At 40.7% G+C, this 17,079-nt stretch overlaps 1 protein-coding gene across 3 annotated transcripts in view; it reads left to right on the top strand.

Annotated features, from left to right (window-relative positions):
- Positions 1-17,079, top strand: part of SULF2 (sulfatase 2) — a 136,795-nt gene that overhangs the window by 39,951 nt on the left and 79,765 nt on the right. For all 3 annotated transcript variants that reach the window (XM_074210194.1, XM_074210195.1, XM_074210193.1), the window contains exon 3: positions 5,991-6,230. In XM_074210194.1, coding sequence (XP_074066295.1) covers positions 5,991-6,230 — 240 coding nt within the window. The remainder of the gene's footprint in view (positions 1-5,990; positions 6,231-17,079) is intronic.

Below are 17,079 nucleotides of genomic sequence, written 5' to 3'. Positions count from 1 at the left end.
GGATAGTGGAAAGTTCTCCAGGATCACATAGCTAGTAAATGGTAGGATTTGAACCCAGCCCTGCTTGACTCCTAAGCCATCACTGTCCACAGTGACTCAAGATAGTGATAGCCAAGTTTTCATTCAGATGCTGTTGTCATCAGAGCTGGCAGAATGGAGGAGAAAAATTAATCACATAATCTCTCAGACAATAAAATGTTCGTTAATGAAAAATCCAATATTGCTCCTTCACACATCTGCTTAATTGATTTCAGGTTCAAGAGCAAGTTTTCCTTGATGGCCATACCATGCTAAGTCCTCAACAAATCCTTCCTAGTCATTTACACCCTGCTTCAAACAGGGTTTTAATATCCCCCACTGTAGTAGATGCCTCATTTAAAAAACAGATAGGAGGAAATCCAATATCATTATTTTGTATTGAGTTACACACACACACACACACACACACACACAGAGTGTAATTATTGCTAGCTGACAGACGTGAGCAGATTCCAGCACGAGGGTGGAAATCAAATATAATTGGAAAACAAAAGGATTTCCTCTCCTCCGATACTGGCCCCAGATTCCTGTGTTGCCCTTCAGGCTCCCTTCCTATTGTAGACAGAGCCCTTCTTAAGAAGCCAGTTCCTCCAGCTTGGATTTGGCCACAGAACAGGTATTATAACTGGACAGGCTTTTCAGAAGCTGATCCAGCTACATTGCAAGCATTCCAGAAACCCTTGAGGAACGGATGAGAGCAGGCAAACAAATATGAAGCCTGTGGTTACAAGAAAACAGTCCCAAAGATTGGGGAGCATGCTTTGAGTTTTGTTTTCTACCTTTACTCATTTTTGTCCCATTTCCCACCCACCCAAAACTGGAAATCCCTTCCTCCACCTAACTAAACCTTAGCTGCTCTTCAAGGAAGGCCCAGTCCTAGACTTCAATTGGAGGATCATAGATTTACAGTTAGAAGGGAAGCTAAGTATCTTATCTGAGGTTACACAGGTAATACAAGCCAGGAATTCAGCCTTACTCTCAAGTAACTTACCCTCTAAAGGGATGGAGAAAGAGTAATGGAGTGGGAAGAGCTATACAAATGTGTTATATCCTTTGTAAAAAAAAATAAATTTTAATGCCATATTTCTACATTTTGTGTCCCACTTTCTTTTTAAAGAGGTGAGGGAGAAAAAAAGGCCAAAGGAGAAAAGTGTCTGATCTGAGGTTATATCGGTATTAAGTAGTAGCAGTAGGATTTGAACCTAGCTCTCCTAGTTCAAAATCCATTTCACTTTCCATAATTCCATGTTGCCTTGTCAGTCAACAAATTAATGGCAGAGTAAGACCTGGAACCCAGGTATCCCAGCTCCCCGTTCAGGGCTCCATCCACTAGATCATGCCATTTGTGATCAGTTTCCCCAGGGGACACTTCAGGCTCATGGAGGCCTCCTTTTATCAGGTTCCCCAAATTAAATCAAGGCTGCTTCCTGAAATCAAAGTCCCCGGGTCTGCATGTGACAAGAGAGAGGCTGGGGAGTTGGGGGTGACTTTACCCAGAGCCCAGCACAGCAGGGAGGTTCCATCACAGGAAAGAAAACAGTTTTCTGTTGTTCTCTCGACATTTCCAGGCTGGTTTGGCTTGTTTAAAATATTTAAGGCTGGCCTCTTGAGCTCAGCACGGAAGGGTATTCCAGAGCCTTACCTGCCATCAGAGCTGTCAGTCTGCATTAGTTCTAGCTCTTGGGCTGTGGAAGGCGATTAGATCATATGTTTTTGTATTAAAGATGGTTGATTTATAGAGCTGTGTCATTACAGCAGTTTTATTAAACCAGGTTACTGTCCCCAAGGGGAGGCTTAACATGGAGTGCTATTTATGCACAGATGCCTCTGTCATTTAAGGGGATTGTTAAAACTGTACTTTAATAGCAGAATAACAAAATCCTCCTTCAACCAGCCTGTTTGTTCAGGGGTGAGCTCACTCGGCAAGCAGACTGTGCTTAGAGCTGGCACACCAATGCAACATCCTCTTGATTGCCACAAAAATTAGAGGGATAACAATATAAGCATGAAAGGTTTTTTTTTTAAGGGAATAAAAAAAAACTCCACAAGCAAGAACCGGCCTTGCATGTTCTGGCTACTTCCTTTTAACTAATGTTATGTTTCAAGCTAGTTACTGCCAGAGAACCCATCCACCAGGTAGCTATTGTCCTCTTTCCAGCTAAAGGTCAAGGATGACCTTGAACTATCAGCCATTTTTCATTCCTCCACTACTAAGGAAATGTGCCTGCATAGGCACAGAAGGAAACATTGGGTATGCTTCTGTTATCTCTTCTGATCATCATCAGCAAGTGTTCATTGAATGTGTCATGAATGTGTGCAACCATAGTGACCAGTCCAAGATTCACTGAGTAGAGGGTACAGTTGCTAACTCCAAGGAGCTTTTTTTCCAGGTTCCTTCTATTGCTGCTTTCATTCATTTATTCATCAAACATTTTATGAAACACCCAAATATGTCCATAGTACTATGCTTTTGAGAAGGTGGGCCTTCTAATTACCTAGCTGTGTGACCTTGAGCAAGTCACTTAACTGCCTTACAAAAATACAAACAAAAAAAAAAAGAAAAGGAAGCATAGAGTCGCTGCTCTCAAGATGTTTGTTTTAGGTAAAGATTATCTAGTTCAGGGGTCCTTAAACCAGGTCCCAAGGTCCATGGATAGATTTCAGAGGATCCAAGAATTTAGGGCGAAATTACATCTTTTATTTTCACTCAACTCTTTTTTTACAGATTGTGTCTCTCTGTTTTACCCAGGATGAAAATTCAGTGGCACCACTCATGGGCCTGATCCTAATTGGCACTGCCACCAAAGGGTAAACTGCTCAGTTTTTCCTCCCCAAGCAAATTATCCCCTTCTTAGGCAACCTGATAGTGTTCTGTTTCCCTATTTTTGTGTCACCTGTTGTAGCTCAAAACTCCTGAATTCAATGGATCTACCAGCTTCAACCTCCCCCAGGAACAGGGATTATGAAAGTGTCCTCCCTCATATGGTTTTCACTCATTTCTAATTGAAATTTAAAAAAAAAAATTTTAAAGATATATTGAGAAAGGACCCCATAGTTTCTCCCAGACTACCACAAGGGTCCATAATATAAACTCAAGATAGTGCTTCAGAACCCATAGACTAGCCCAATCCCCTAATATTACTTAGAAGAAAACAGACTTGGGTATATACCATGTAATATCTGTCTCATTGTACACAAGGAACAATTATCAATCACTTAGTTAAACTGTGAATCAGATGGTCCATCTGGAAAAGCAGCTCTTTCTCCCCCCACCCCCAACATTGGCATTTCAGTAAGTCTTCTAGAAGTTGGGCACAGTCCTGCCTTGGCAAAGTGCTCATTCAGAGTTTGACTAACTTTATTAATGCCCAAGATAATATATAATTTGTGCCAGCTGATGGCAGGAGGAGTTGATTAAAGTTGAGCTCTACATCCAATTTAATAAGGGGGGGACTGCATATCATCCTCGAGCCCTGGCATTGTCTAGACCCTCCCTCCACTCCCATGACTTTTTAAAAGGAGTGTGTGGCCTTGATGCCAGATATCTCACTGATATTTCTGAAACCTTACAATTGCTATCCAACCAAATAAGCTGTTTGGCTTTTACTTCTCCCTTCCCTGAAGGGCTCCCACAAGGCTTGGATGACTTCAGAGAAACCTAGCAGAGGAGGGTGCCATTGAAAGGGTGCATGCTGCAAAGAGGGAGGAGGCATGGTAGAGTGGAAACCTCATGGTTTTGGAGTCAGATGTCTTGGATTCTGTTAGGAGCCTTGCTACTGGCAGTGAATGACCACAACAAATCACCTCCCTCCTCGGGTGTCTCATCTATAAAATGAGGAGGTTGGAGCAGGTCATCTTTCAAGTTTGTCCTTTCTCTGAAGCCTGTCCCACTCTGAGAGGAAGCTTCCTAGCTTTCCTCTTACTTCCTTCTGGAGACTGTTTCTCACACTATTTGAGAGAAGTTTAGATATTAGAGAATGATGCTCTTTGATTCTTTGCTCTTGGGAACTAGAGATTGAAAACCAGAGCATCTAAATGGTTATTTTCAAAGTACAGAATCATGGTAAAGGATTCTCAGAATCCAATCAGGATGAATCTCTTTCTGAATTTGAAGCCCCTCCACATCTCACCCAAAAAACAGCCACCCACTACAGTCTCTAGAGGCTTGCTATCAGATAGTCAACAAGCATTTATTAAGCCCCTTTCAGACCAAACATTGGGCTACAAAGGCAAACAAACAAAAAAGAAACAATCTCTGTTCTTACCTTCTCTCCAAGAAGAAAATTTTCATGTATAGAATGTGAGTATGTGCAGAATAAATCCAGGTAAGAGAGGAAAAGGGCACTAGCATTTGGGGATTCAAGTCAAATGTTTGAGTACATTTTGAAGTTTTGAGTGCCTATTTGAACTACATTTCCTGCTTTGCCATCTCACTTATCACAAATAAGATTCCATCACTTCATCCAAAAGGGAGAATTCTTCTAAATGATTATAATATAAATGTGACTTCAAGTGCAAATGAGAGTAGTATCAAGTCTATACTGTTAGATAAATGAAGAACCAAAAAAAAAAAAAAAACGTCCATTGGAAGAGGAGAAATCAGGGAAGACTTCCTGTAGGAGAGGGCATTTGAGATGGGCCATAAAGAATAGAGAAACCATTCCAGCATGGAAGAGCAATATGACTGATAGCATGGATGTGTGTGTGTGTGTGTGTGTGTGTGTGTGTGTTGGTAAGGGAGGCTTGAAAAGACCAGCCTGAATACAGAGTGTTTCTTAACTTCCCTGACTTTCATCAAAGCTCAGTTCAAATACCACCTTCTTCCAAAGGTCTTTCCTGGCCCCACCAGTGACCAGTGCTTTCATCTTTCAGATTATCTTCCATCTTATTTGTATGTAATATACCTAGTGATGTATGTGTTGTCCTTCCCTATTAGAGTATATACTTCTTGAGGGTAGGGACTGTTTTTGCCTTTGTTTATGCCCACATTGCACACTAAGTGTTTAATAATTGTTTATTGTTGGGTCGGCTAGGTGGCGCAGTGGACAAAGCACCGGCCCTGGAGTCAGGAGTACCTGGGTTCAAATCCGGTCTCAGACACTTAATAATTACCTACTTAATAATTACCTAGCTGTGTGGCCTCAGGCAAGCCATTTAACCACATTTGCCTTGCAAAAACCTAAAAAAATAATAATTGTTTATTGTTGTGGAAGAGAAGGAGTAGAAGACAAAGTTTTGTCCAGAAAGGTGGCACAGTGGAAACAGCTAGGTGGTGCAGTGGCTAGAACTCCCTGGCTGAAGGGGTGGAGGGCCTGAGTTCAAAGCCAGCCTCAGACAATAGCTGTGTGACCCTGGGCAAGTCACTTAACTCTATTTGCCTCAGTTTCCTCATCTGTAAAGTGAGCTGGAGAAGGAGATGGCAAACCACTCCAGTTGGGGGACAGCTTGGTGCCACACTGGACCTGGAATCAGGAGGACTTGAGTTCAAATCCAGCTTCAACTACTTGATACAAACTGTGTGACCCTAGTCACTTAATCCCAATTGCCTTTCCAAAACAACAACAACAAAACACACATAAAAGGAAGAATATTCTGCTATGGTGGGACTTAATGACCAAGATTATCAATTTGGATTATAAAACCCTAGAATAGCTAAATGAAGTTGAGAGTGAGAGAGGACTTCTCCAGATCATCTCATCTTACAAATACTAAAGAACAACAAAATAAAAAACCCAGAGAAAGGAAATTGCTTGCCTGTCATCACCTTTCAAATTAGTGATGGAGCCAACATTAGACTCCAGATCTCTAGATTCCCACATGTATATGTTCTTGAGGATTTAGAAGAACAAGTGAACCTGTATCAGCTCTGAATGGGGTCATCCTGGTAGTTGTTCTATAGAATCATAGGGTTCCTTTATGTCTGTGATCATTGGTGGGGTTTGTTGTTCCAGGTTCAATGCAGGTGATGAACAAGACACGGAGGATCATGGAGCAAGGAGGGGCTCACTTCATCAATGCCTTTGTGACTACACCCATGTGTTGCCCTTCCCGGTCCTCCATCCTGACTGGAAAATATGCCCACAACCACAATACCTACACCAATAACGAGAATTGCTCCTCACCTTCCTGGCAAGCCCAGCATGAGATCCGTACCTTTGCTGTGTATCTCAACAACACTGGCTACCGGACAGGTAAGATTGAACCTACTAGTTTGGGGTAGCGTTCTGTAAAAGGAACTTGTCTGAAATTATTTCGAAATCTTCTCTTATTTAAAGTGGAAGTTGCCACATCTTGTGTGATCCTAACTGTGATTTAAGACTCGTTCCAGCTCTAAGACCCATAATCCTGGGAGAGGAATCTACCTCACTTTCTTACTGTTTGCCTTTTATTCATTCTAATACTCCTCTAGGCAAAAAGAGTCTGAAGAAAGAGTGGACCAGTTTTAAATTTTATTTTTTATTCTAAACAATGCTCCCCCCAAAAGATAATTTCAGTATATACAACACAATACAAAAAGAGAATTGTATATGAAACTGTGAATCTTCATTTCATATGACTTAGGCCTTGTACCATATATACATTTAAAAATATATAGTAATTCCACATAACACTTTCAAAATTTTCCTACTTGTCTGTGCTTTCTTCTATTCCTGTATGTGCATTTAAAAAAATGTTTGGTTTTTTCCTTTGGTATCACTGTTACTAACCCAAAAATCTCCTCTCAAAACTTCCCCCTTCCTGAAAGACAACAAAAACCCTCATAACAAAAAAAGTAAAAACAAACAAAAAGCATCCACATGATGCCTATGCATGCCCAATGACATAAAAATGTATTTTTTTTTGTACCTTGAGTCTAACATATTTCATCACCAGCCCTGTGAGGCATGGTTAACCCTAGTTCTTAAGTCTTTCATAGTTGTTTTTCTGTACTTTTTTGTTGTCCTTGTTCTCCAGGTTTTGCCTACTACATTCATCATTTTATACTTTACAAAGTCTCTAAAATTGTTTCATCATTTCTTATAGTTCTATAATATTCTATTACATTCATATACCAAAATTTGTTCAGCCATTCCCCAATTGATAAGGACTACTTTATGTCCTAGTTCTTTACTTTGCTTTTTCTCCCTTTTAATTGTTAATTAATAATCATTATTAATTAATCATAAAGATAAATAATTATTAATAGATAAATAATTTCAGGATTAGGAAATTTGCTTTGCTTGTAGCTATTTTCTCCTCAGTATTATTCTCTCTTTTATAACCCTCTTTGTCCTTTCTTTGTACTATTTTATATATTTTGTATATACAAATATATATATATATATATGTATATATATATATATATATATATATATATATAAGATTATGTATAATCAGCCCTCCTTTCTTTATCAGATGAGAGTGAGGTTTATCTGATGCCCCAGTTCTTCGGTTCCATCCTTCATTTTTGCACACTCTTCTTCTCACATACCCCAATTAGAGAAATGAAATTCCATTCTTTCTGCTGCCCCATTTCTTCCTTCTTTTATACTAATGTATTGCTTTTACTCTGTTCAAACTCTCAAACCAACCAGTCCATTCCTGAGGACTTCTATCTTTCTTCTTTGTTTCTTTCAATACCTTTGAAGACATTGAAATTCTGAAGAGCTCTGCTTCTTCTCTCCCCCTTAAAAGGTTAGATTTATATAATCAGATACCTCTCTCCAGATACTCAAATCAATTTACATTTCTGGGTTTCTCTATGGTTTCATATTTGTATTTCAACATTCCTAATTAGTTATGGTCTTTTCATCAGAAATACTCAAAATTCCTCTATTCTATTAAAAAGGTCAAATTTTTTCCTCTGTAAAATTTTTGTAGGACAAATATTCTTAATTTTAAGTTTATATGTTTTGCCTATCAGAATATCTTATTCCAAGATCTCCTCTCATATTAGTAGAAGTTGGCAGATCTTGTGTGATCTTGTGTGATCTATATGTTTGCAGTATTTTTCCTTTGACCTAGACGCTCTGTATTTTGCCTAATGCAGTGGTTCCTAATGTTTTTTGTTCTCCAAATCCCTTTCAACAACAGCAAAAAAGTGCTTTGAACCCCAGGGATAATTTAATATACTACTAAGGATATTCTTTACAATCATTTACTGCTCAATGGTCCATTAAAGAATTTTTAGTGTGAACCCCTTGAATCATTGTCATGAACTTCTAAATGGGAACCACTGGATTGTATCATCCCTGAAACTTTATCTTTTGGGATTTCTTGCAAGAGGTCATTAGTAGCTTCTTTCTATTTTAATTTTGCCCTCTGGTTCTAATAGACATGGGAAATTTTCATTTATGATTTCTTAAACTAAAGTATGTAGGCTTTTTTTAATCATGATTTTCAGGGAATCCAAATGATTCTTAAATTATCTCATTTTGACCTGTTTTTGGAATAGCTTTTAAAAAAATACCAGTGATTTGGCCTGTTTCTAGTGTTAATCTGCCAGACTCATTTTCTGTAGCATATTAGCTCAGTTGCATTGCATTAAAAAACCTTGGAATGGGATTCAGGAAACCTAAGCTTTCTTCTTGACTTAGTTAATGATTGTCTGTGGCAAGTCGTTCACTATATGTGCAGCCCCTGTGAAATATTCCATTTTGTGCGTTTTTTCCCTGAATCTGTTCATCCTGCTCTACTTTCTACTCTAACCTAAGAGTTTATGAGGCTTTTCATCCATTCATCTGAATTTCATAGAGATAGAGACTGGACCTGGGATTTCACTGATGCTCTCGGATGAGGAAACATCCTCCATACATTCTCTGCAACCTAGTCTTAGTTAAAGTACTGAGAGCTTAAACGACTTGTCCTGGGTCACACAGCCAATATGTACCAGAAGTCAAACTTGAACTCAGGTCTTCCTGGTTCCAAGTAAAAGTTCTTATCACCGTACCCCTCTATTGTCTTTCAAATATAATATCCTTATTTTAGAGATTTAGGAAAACTCAGACTCATAGGAATAAAGCGAGTTTTCTGATGTCAGTCCACATCTCTTAACTCCCAGTTTCCACTTCATCTGACAATACAACACATTGGTCTTTGTACAAAAGGGCAGTGCTGCTACCCACAGGCAGTAGGATGTGTGAATTTGAGTTGGTTTCTCAGCCATGAGGACAGGTTTATATTGAGCCAGCTTCACAATTTTCTGCTCAGTTTCCTCACTGTACAGAAGAAAGAACACTTTGGAATTTTAGTACCTATGTGAACCACTTTGTGCCTCAGTTTCCTCATCTGTCAAGTGAGAGAGATGGAAGAGAAAGCATCTAAAATCCTTTCTGGTTCTAAATTCCTTCAAGAGTTATCCTGCGGGGGCAGCTAGGTGGCAAAGTGGATAGAGCACTGGCCCTGGAGTCAGGAGTACCTGGGTTCAAATCCGGTCTCAGACACTTAATAATTACCTAGCTTGTGTGGCCTTGGGCAAGCCACTTAACCCCATTGCCTTGCAAAAACTAAAAAAAAAGAGTCATCCTGTGAATAGCCACCACCCACAGGGTTATGGTCAGGAAGCACTTTAGAACTGTGGGCTATCTGAAGTAGTTGACTAGGGCCAAGCATCGTTGGCAGCCACAGACCAGAGAAAAGTTAATTGACCTTTACAAAGAGAGAACCCCTGACCCTCACAGCTTATTGTCCCAGACAACAGTCCCCAAACTCTTACGTTGCAGCGTCCTGCCATCTTTATGGGTATTCTCATACTGTGGCATCTCATCAAGGCAATATTCTAATTTAGGGGCAGCTTGGTGAGGCAGTGGATAGAGTGCTGGCTTGGAATCAGACTCATCTTTGTGACTTCAAATTCAGCCTCAGAAACTGGCAGCTGTGTGATACTGGGCAAGTCACTTAACCCAGTTTGCCTCAGTTTCCTCATCTGTCAAATTAACTGGAGAAGGAAATGGTAGACATTATTTCATTTAGGATCATAGACTTAGAAATCACCTAATCCTGCCCCTCATTCGACAGATGAGGAAACTGAGGCCCAAAGAAGTCACACAGGGAATTAGTGAAAGAGTCAGAATTTGAACTTAGTGTAAGGGCTGTTATCACTGTACCACAGTAGTTGCCATGATAGCCCCATCAGTCAGGGACTTAAATTCATTTTTATTATCCTCCCCATTTCACAGATGGGGTCAAAGGAAAACAAACAAGAGTTTATATCATGCCTTCTGTATACCAGTCATTGTACAAGGCTTCATAATTATTATCTCATTTGAGATATATCACACCAACCCTGGGAGGTGGATGCTATTATTATCTGTTTCACAACTGAGGAAACTGAGGCAGGCAGGCTGTGAGTTGTCCACAGTCATACAACCAGTAAGTGTCTAGGGCTGGATTTTAACTCAGGTCTTCCTGACTCTAGGCCTGAGCATCCTAATTGCCTCTATATCACCTCCCTCTGTGACCTCCCCTATGGACAGACTGCAAAAGCTCCATCTATGATGCTCATTTGTCAGGTGTCTGCTGTTTTAGGAGCCAAACACTACAAAAGACCAAATTGCTTGTAAACATCTCTCAGGAAGCTGCAACTTGTATTGAGAACACCCCTTGCCCATGCCCCACCATCTTACTCTGGATTACTCTAGTCAAATTTTTATGTTTCTCTCCTCTAGTAAATACCAGAGCCTTCACTAGCTCTGGGCTCCATTTACCCAGATAAATTTATCTTGAAAGGGATAAATAAAGGTGAATGGACCCATCTCTTAGCCCTATGGATGTATTCCCTGTATTTGTGGTTTCAAATTGTGGTAGATTGACTGATCTTCTAGATCCAAGGGAGACTGCTCAAGGTCAGAGTTGACTATCTCTCTTTACCATTAAGTTTGTAACTTGCACAAGAGGGAAGTTTATCCCCCAGTTATAATTTTCTTATGCAGAGTTTAGAGAATGCCATTTTTAGCTATGACCTTAAGTAAGTTAGTTCCTCTTTTGGGGTCTGAGTTTCTCTTTAACAATCAGTCAGTTAAATGATAAATATTAACTAAATAAGCCAGAAATTATACTAAGTGTCCTGGAATCCTCAGTGAGAATCCCCAAGAATTGGAAGGCTTTTAAAATTTATTTATTTATTTATTTGTTTGTTTGTTTATTTATTTATTTATTTAAGGCAGTGGGGTTAAGTGATTTGCCTTGTCACACAACTAGGCCATTATTAAGTGTCTGAGGTCACATTTGAACTCAGGTCCTCCTGACTCCAGGGCCTGTGCTCTATTTACTGTAACATCTAGCTGCCCCTAGAAGGGACTTTGACAATCATCTCATCCCACCTCTCCCCAGGAGACGCTAGAATTCATTCTAGAATCATCTCAACAAGCAATCATCCACCTCTAGAGATAAAGACCCTCACTACCCCATAAGGCATGATCCACACATACACAGCACTAGGAATTTGAAAGTGGCACCTAAAGGAGCTCAAATAGGTCAGGACATTCCCATCCCAGAGCCTCTGAGACAGAGGAGATTTTTTGCAACGTACATGCAAGTCATCAGTTGAGAATTAGGATCTCAGGGTCCATGGATTCTCCCACATGAGAAGGAGAAAAGCATCCAACAAGGTCTTGAAACTGTGGCAGTCAATTGGTTGTAGTCTGTGAAGGCAGACACTTCAAAAAGATAAGATTGGATTCTTCATGGATCATTTCATCATCATCTTCTCCTTCATTTTTCCCCCTCTGCCCTTCCTTCCTTCCCTAGAGTAAGAGTCACACTAACTTTGTACTTGTACTTTATTGAGTAATTACTCTCTTGAGCAAGTGTATACACACACACACACACACACACACACACAAGTGTCTGTCTGCCTGCCTCTCTCTCTCTCTCTCTCTCTCTCTCTCTCTCTCTCTCTCTCTCTCTCTCTCTCTCTCTTTCTTCCACCCCTAGTTTTCTCTACCCTCTGGCTCCAGCCACCATCCCCCCTGCCAATGTAGCAGAAGGGGTCTTTCTCTTGTTGGCGTGGAACCCTGGTTTCTTGCCTGCCTGATGGCCCAGTCCCAGATTCAGTAGCGGCTCTGATTTGAAACCCCTCAGGATCCCTTGGGCTTTTTGGAAAGCCTGCCCAAAAAACACAAGTGTGTCAGCAGGAGGCTAGGCGCCGACCCAAGCTCTACAACTCTGTTCCAAAACCCAACTCAGCCAGGCAGACCTTCAAGAGCCTGGTATGGACGTGAGTGAAGACTAGGGGTGGATAGGGACCTCCAGGAGTCACTTCTCTCATCTTCTGCCTCAAATTTAAAACAACCACTTTGAAACATGTAATTTCCCTGTGATACTTCCAAACTTTTCATATCTCCAGGAGTCACTAGTGGAACAGTTAGAGGGCATTTGGATACACATCCTGTCTCGGATGCTTACAAAGCTCTTTGAACATGGAAAAGTCATTTAACCTCTGCCTGCCTTAGTTTCCTCAACTGTAAAAAGGAGAGAATAATAAGCTGACATTAGCTATTATATATTATCATATTAACTCTTCTATTAGGTATTACATATTATATGTGCTATTATAAACTTATTATATAAATAATGGGGATATTAATAAGCTACCTGACAACAGGACTGTTTTGAGGACTAAATGAGATATGACATTATCTGTGTGATCTTTGGTGAGTCATCTTTTCCTCTGAATCTTCTCTTCTCCAACATAATTAGGCTAACTTAGGTGATTTCTAGATTTAATATTATTCTGGTATAATGGATAGAGGGTTGGATTTTGAATTCAGATCCTGCTTCAACACTCACTAGCTGGATGACCCTGGATAAGACCTTTTCCATCTCTGGGCCCTGGTTTCTTCCTCTTGTAAATGGGACTTTCAAGGTCCCTTGGAATGGGTTCAGCTCTAAATCTGCTGAGCTACTATGGTTTCTAATATCAAGTCAAGTCCAGAGGCACCTACAATGTATCTGACCCTGGGGACACAAAAAAAGAACAAAAAAAAATATGGACAGACTAACTCTAGATAGGAAAACTTGGAAATAATCTTGAGGGAAAAAATACCTCTTATTGGTTTACAGGATTCTCCTTAATGTGGCCCTACTCTGCTCAGTCCACCTCTACCCTCAGGCCATTCTCCCTGCCATTGCAGCCTAGAGCTCAACAGTACTTCCAGATTTCTAGCCCTCCTTTTGTTTGGTCAGTCTGACCCACCCTGTGAGAAAGGGGGTTTGAAGATTGAAATTCCACTTTACAGATGTTCTCTCAGAAATAGCATCATCTGTTTGTAGAGCACTACCATGAAACACTGTCCTCATGAAGCTTATATTCTTAGCAGTGATGCCCCATTGTATTCATTCATTCTATGAACATTGGTGAAATGCCTTTGCTAGATCCTAGGGAAGGAGGAGTACCCTTTAGATGAGACTCATGAGGCTTACTATCAAGTAGGAGGATAAGATAAAAACCCAGATAATTAAAAACACAGTGCTAATACTGCATGCGAAGTCTGAAGGGGAAGGTTATGTTACAGCTTGGGGAAATCAAGGAAGCCTTGGTTGGGTGTCCTATTTTTCTTTCCATCAAATATGTCCTATATCTGTAGGCCTTCACAAGAGAACCCTAAAGAATCCCCCAAGCCAGATACCCAAAATATGCCAGTAGGACTTTCAAGGCAGTTTCCAAGTCTACCAACTAAGAATTATAAAATGTTGGCACTGAAAGAGAATTCAGAATGTAGAATGTCATAGCCGAAGGGAATGTCATCCCTCAGGTCATGGGATGTGAGAGCCAAGAAGGATCTTAGAGAACCTTTAATCCAACTCCTTCAAGAGAGCCTGAATGGGGCAGGTTGTGACTTAACCAAGACCACCCCAAGATGGATAATGACAGAATAAAAGCCAAATCTGGTTCCTAGTCTAGTCCTCTCCACCACAACTCATTGCCTCTATTCTCCATACCAACTGTGTGATCTTGGACAAGTTGTTCCTCCTGTCAGGACCTCAGTTTTTTCCTCCATAAAATGGGAGTAGGGGATGGACTATCTGGCCTCTAAGGTCTTTGCTAGCTCTGGTGTGCTTTGTTCTAAGTCCCCCAGTCACTTTAATATTCTCTGTTATATGGGGCCGCTAGGTGGTGCAGGGGATAGAACACTGACCCTGGAATCAGGAGGACATGAGTTCAAATCCACCCTCAGACACTTAATGATTACCTAGTCTTTACTTTGTTTCCATGTTGTACCTTGATCCAAATTGGGTGTGATGAGAGAGAAATCATATCCTTAAAGAGAAGTCTAAGAGGTAACAAGATCAGACAATAAGCTGTTGTTTTTTTTTTTCTAAATTAAAGGGAATAGTCCTTGCACTTTGTTCAAACTCCACAGCTCCTTATCTGGATACAGATGGCACTCTCCTTTGCAGACAGCCCCAAATTGTTCCCGATTGTTGCACTGATGGAATGAGCAAGTCCTTCAAGCTTGAACATCACTCCCATGTTGCTGTTAGGGTGTACAGTGTTTTTCTGGTTCTGCTCATCTCACTCAGCATCAGTTCATGCAAATCCCTCCAGGTTTCCCTGAAATCCCGTCCCTCCTGGTTTCTAATAGAACAATAGTGTTCCATGACGTACATATACCACAGTTTGCTAAGCCATTCCCCAATTGAAGGACATTTACTGGATTTCCAATTCTTTGCCACTACAAACAGGGCTGCTATAAATATTTTTGTCTGTTATATGTTCTAAGATCCCTTTCCATCCATAGCATCCTGTATTATAAGATCTTTCCCCACTTTAATATCCCCTGTTGTATGTTCCAAGGTTCTTTCCCTCTGACATCCCATGTTCTAAGATCTTTCCCCATTTTAATATTCTCTGTTGTATGTTCTAAGACCCCTTTCAGTTCTAAGCCTATATGATTTGAGGTGGGGTCCATGTGCCCGTGGGTATGTCTCCATCTAGACACAGACTCAAGATTCTTGATGTCCACATTTAATCACAGCACTTGTCCCACCTACGCTCTCTCCCCCACCACCACCACTGCCACACACTGCGTTACACATCACCAAGAGCTGTGCCAAGGGGCAGTCACCAGCAAACTTGCTAGCTAGATCCAGCTGTAGGTTCCTGGCTGCCAGTGACGTCAGTGAATGGGCTGTGGGTACAAGGAACCAGAACAGAGAGCAGGGTGATTTCAGTAAACTGAAGGAGAAGGTCAGAGACGAACATTAATCACCACCTCTCTAAATGTGGATTGGGGAGGTGGCTTTTTCCAAGCCTGTGTAAACACTTCCTAGAAGAATGTTGTTTCTCCAGAGCTTGATTGAGTTGGAGAGGAGGGTAAGGGAAAGAAGGGGGAAAAGTTTAATTAAAACATTAGCCATAACTTACTTTCTGACTTGGAAAGAGTTCTTTCCTCTTCATTGTTAGCTTCTTTTGTTTAAAAAAAAAAGTTAAAAATTTTTTAAAAGCCCTCTAATCTTAAGAGAAGACTCAGGAAATAAAGCTTACCATTAACACTCAGGGGGCCATAACTAACAGAGTAATTTCTTTTTCAGGAAACGGATGGACCTGATTCCTTATCAGCTCCAATCTGGGTAGGAGCTTGGCAGCCCTTTCATGGGAAGGGGCAGTAGTAGCACTCGCTTCACCAGTAGGTGAGGCACATCCCCATAGAGTTAGAGGGAGTTCAGAATGTAGACCCTGGCCTGCCTGTACTGGAAGAGATCCTAAATAACAAATGTCCAACTCCTTGATTTTACAGGCGGGAAACTAAGGTCCATAGATATCACATCCCTTAACCCATGATCACACAGCTCGTTAGGAGCAGAGCTGGGACTTGCAGCTCCAATCTAGGGATCTTTCTGTTACAACATACTTGCCGCCTGTTTAATTAACTCCCTCAACCCCTTAAGGAATTGGCACAAAGGTTTGTCTTCATCAGCACTACCACTGATGACTCCAGTCCAGCCCCAAGAGGACCTGTGGTCAACAATGGACCTCAGAAGATGTTTCATTCACCCCTTATCCACATAAGGATCTCTTCTATAGCATTCCCAAATGGTCAGCCATGTTTTTGCCCATGAACTTCCTGTCTGAAAGAGTACCCACTGTTAGACTTACCTCTGAGATTTTCACTCATTGCTTGTGGGTTTTTTTAGGGTCAAATCTTTCTCCAAAAGATAGCAGCTAAGTGGTGCAGTGGATAGAGCTCAGGACCTGGAGTCAGGAAGACCTGAGTTCAAATGCATCCTCAGACACTAGCCATGTAAATCTAGGCAATCACTTAATCTGTGTCTGCTTCAATTCTCTCATCTACAAAATGAAGATAATAGCACCTACTTCCCAGGGTGGTTGTGAGAATTAAATTAGGTAATATTTGTAAAGTGTTTAACACTTTACCAGCATGATCTGATCTAGATAAAGCAATGCTGGTTCTCTGTAAATATGTAGAAAAAACAAAATTCCCTCCTTTTTTTCCTTTCTTCCCTCCCTTTTCCCTTTTCTTCCCTCTTTCCTTCCTTCCAAGAAGTGCAACAGCTACTCACTGAATCAATCCTACCTAATACTGATTGACAATAGAAACTAATTTGCCCCTTTTTTCCAACTGTAGCCAATTTGATTCTCCTTGGGCATCCCAGTGACTTCTACTCCTGGGAGTTCACTCTGTGGGTACTAGATTTAGCACTTTGACCCATTGCAGCCCCCCATGACCCTCAAAATCAAGGGATCTATCTGCCACAGAGATTGTAGACATGTGCCACAATATCTAGAACAAACCATTTCTTCCTAGAATTTTGTCAAGAAATAAAGTCATGCTCATTTGCCTATAGTTTGCCAAATTCTACCCTCTTCCATTTAAAAATATTTTAAAAAACAGGACATTTGTCCTGTTTCAACTCCATGGAACTTCTCCAATTCTCTGTGATTCATACCTTAATAGCAGTGGTTCTCTAATCACATCCTTTTCAACACCCAGTATATAGTTCATCTGGGCTTAATGACTAGAATTCATCATTTGTCACTTACTATCTCTCCCTACTTACCTTGGATTTCAACTCCCTAGGAGCTATTTGGGAGGTCTT

The sequence above is a fragment of the Macrotis lagotis genome, chromosome 1 (genome assembly GCF_037893015.1).
Source record: "Macrotis lagotis isolate mMagLag1 chromosome 1, bilby.v1.9.chrom.fasta, whole genome shotgun sequence".
In the NCBI taxonomy this organism is placed as follows: domain Eukaryota; kingdom Metazoa; phylum Chordata; class Mammalia; order Peramelemorphia; family Peramelidae; genus Macrotis; species Macrotis lagotis.
This window is presented reverse-complemented; position numbering and strand designations above follow the sequence as displayed.